The sequence below is a fragment of the Penaeus vannamei genome, chromosome 31 (assembly GCF_042767895.1).
Source record: "Penaeus vannamei isolate JL-2024 chromosome 31, ASM4276789v1, whole genome shotgun sequence".
NCBI lineage: Eukaryota > Metazoa > Arthropoda > Malacostraca > Decapoda > Penaeidae > Penaeus > Penaeus vannamei.
The window spans coordinates 12,785,777-12,788,276 of NC_091579.1; the positions used below are offsets into that span (position 1 = coordinate 12,785,777).

The 2,500-nt window shown below is 33.5% G+C and overlaps 1 protein-coding gene across 8 annotated transcripts in view; it reads left to right on the forward strand.

The window, feature by feature from the left end:
- The window catches only part of Nf-YB (nuclear factor Y-box B), a 5,904-nt gene extending 3,797 nt beyond the window's left edge, over nucleotides 1-2,107 (forward strand). For all 8 annotated transcript variants that reach the window (XM_027366885.2, XM_027366890.2, XM_070143892.1 and 5 more), the window contains exons 4-5: nucleotides 181-288; nucleotides 1,208-2,107. In XM_027366885.2, coding sequence (XP_027222686.1) covers nucleotides 181-288; nucleotides 1,208-1,372 — 273 coding nt within the window. In that variant the 3' untranslated portion in view covers nucleotides 1,373-2,107. The remainder of the gene's footprint in view (nucleotides 1-180; nucleotides 289-1,207) is intronic.
- Nucleotides 2,108-2,500: the final 393 nt, after the last annotated feature.

Sequence of the window (2,500 nt, forward strand, 5' to 3'; positions counted from 1 at the left end):
AGAAAGGATCTTTCCTGTTTCAAAGCTGCTGCAAGTGTTTACAGTCATGAATAAATTTACTTACAGTTTCTATTTTTTTCTCTTTTCTGATTCTGATTTTCTTTCCTGGATTATCATTACCAGGTATTAATTATTTTGTCTAAACGGTCATATGCACTAAATGATTTTAATTGTTTACAGGAAAAAAGAAAGACCATTAATGGTGAAGATATTCTCTGGGCCATGAATGCTTTAGGATTTGAAAACTACGTAGAACCACTTAAAATTTACTTACAAAAATTCCGGGAGGTGAGTTATCATAAAACTCTAGTTCAATAGTTTAGTTTATTATTATTATTATTATTTTATTCTTATAAACTGAAGTGATAGCTCAAGTTAGATGATTCAGGCAAGTTAAGGAGATAGTTGAATATGCTTATTATAAGTAGGGGAGGAGTACAAATTTTTGTTACCGTCCTTGTGGAAAATGATTTGTTGAAGCAAAGATACTGACTTTTGATGTGCTGAGAAAGTAGACTTCAGATTTTAAAGGAGAGATGGGAAAGAAAAGATAAGCCCTTTTATAATGCCAGTACTGAACCAATGTTAATACTGTATATCAGACCAGTTACATATACATCTTATGATGAGAACTTTTATTTGAGCAATAATATAATTAAATTTGTAATTTGTGTTTTCATATTTTGGACTTGTCCTTGTGTCTTGGCATCATATGGTAAGCAAATGTTCCTAAACCCTTTGTTATATCTGAGGTTGTATATACTATCATTTTAAAAATTGAAAACGGTCATGTATGTGCTAGGGATGAACAGTCTATGGAAACAAAGATCATGAATTTTGTCATGCATTAAATAATTTGAAATGTGTGGCTTTCCCAGGTGTAATAAACAGACAGGCTATTATACACAATGCCTTTCACGGACATTTTGCAATTTGCGTAGAAACCTGACTGAAAGTATTTTCCCCCTTTTTAACCAGATGACATTTCATTCAAGTTCATACTACTACGTATTTGTTCATTTGAAATTGCCATATATAATAAGCAGTGGGTGTAGTTGATTTTTTTTGTGTTGTCAAGGAAAATGATCTCTCTAGTGAGAAAATGGAAGGAAGTAGTAATTTGCAGTAATTGCAAATTAAGATTCTTACTATGAGGTGGTATTGGAGTCTTTTATTGATATATTGCCTTTTCCTTTCTTTCTTTCAGTCCACGAAGGGAGACAAGCCCTTGGATAACACCTTGGAAAGTGCCTATGAGGTAGACTTCGGAAACAACATGACCACCTTTGCAACAGAACATGTCAGCCAGTCGGACATTGTGTGCACGTATGGCCCAGCGGGGCAAGTGTCACAGCAGTTCACTTTAGGTTAAATACTCTAATAGTTAGTGTGTGTGTTAGTTTGATAATTTTATGCAAATCATAAATGAAATTTTCATTGAAATTGGGTGAATATTTTCTGGCATAGTCTATGCATTCGAGTGTGTTGTTGTTCTGAAGAGGAATCTTCATCTCATTATGTCCGTCACTAGCATTGTTCAAGGATGTTAACACTCTTCAAGTTTCTCGGAAATGATGAGTGAAGATGAAGTTTGCATTGCCATGTTTTGTTATCATGACCTTAGTGGCCATGAAGGTGATGGTATTTAAGGAGAATTACTTACCATGTCGGCTACGAGAACTTGTACCTCACACGTTTTCTGAGCCAGTTGGAAATGCCAGAACCAGAATGTCTCTTGTGGAACTAGAATATGTTTGATGAAGGAATTGGCTCTTGGCCGTGCCTGTTAATCTGTTACAAGAATTATTAAAACCTCAAATTTTGGGGTTCATCATTTTTTTTATTACATTGTGGTGGAACCAGATGAACTTTTGATGGAGGTACAAGATAGCCATTGCTTTTGGGTGAAATAAACTATGTTACCCAGAACGTGATGATAAATAATTCAGGTTTTATTTACGAAAGAGAAGTTTTTATGTAATTAATAGGTGGGGCATTCACTTCCAGTCCCAGGGTATTCTAGGTCCATGCAACCATTTTTTGAAGGATACGCAGACTATTGTATTCTAAGGTTTTGTTTTACAGTAAAAGCAAATATATATGGTTATGGGTTGTATTATTTTCCCCCATTTTTTTTGTTAGATGCCAATACTGTTGTGTGTTCGGTATTCAAGCGTTTTGATGTACAGCTAAGCACAGTCATAGATATAAATTTGAAAATAATTCTTTCTCGCTTTGTTACTTTTTCTCTCTTTATTCTGTGTTTTCTATTTCTCGTTTCTCTATTTTTTCCAGATTCTTCTTCATAGTTTGTGTTTCCATTTTTTTTCTCTTATTTTCCTCTCTTGCTTTTTCTTCCCTTTATCTTTTTGGATATCCTCTTAAGGAAGAAGTTAGTAGAAACAATATATGCTTAAAAGTAAATCTATAAGTTCTTGAGAAAGAACTCTTTTCTTATTCATTCATTTATATATCTATTCATTATATTATCTTTATTACT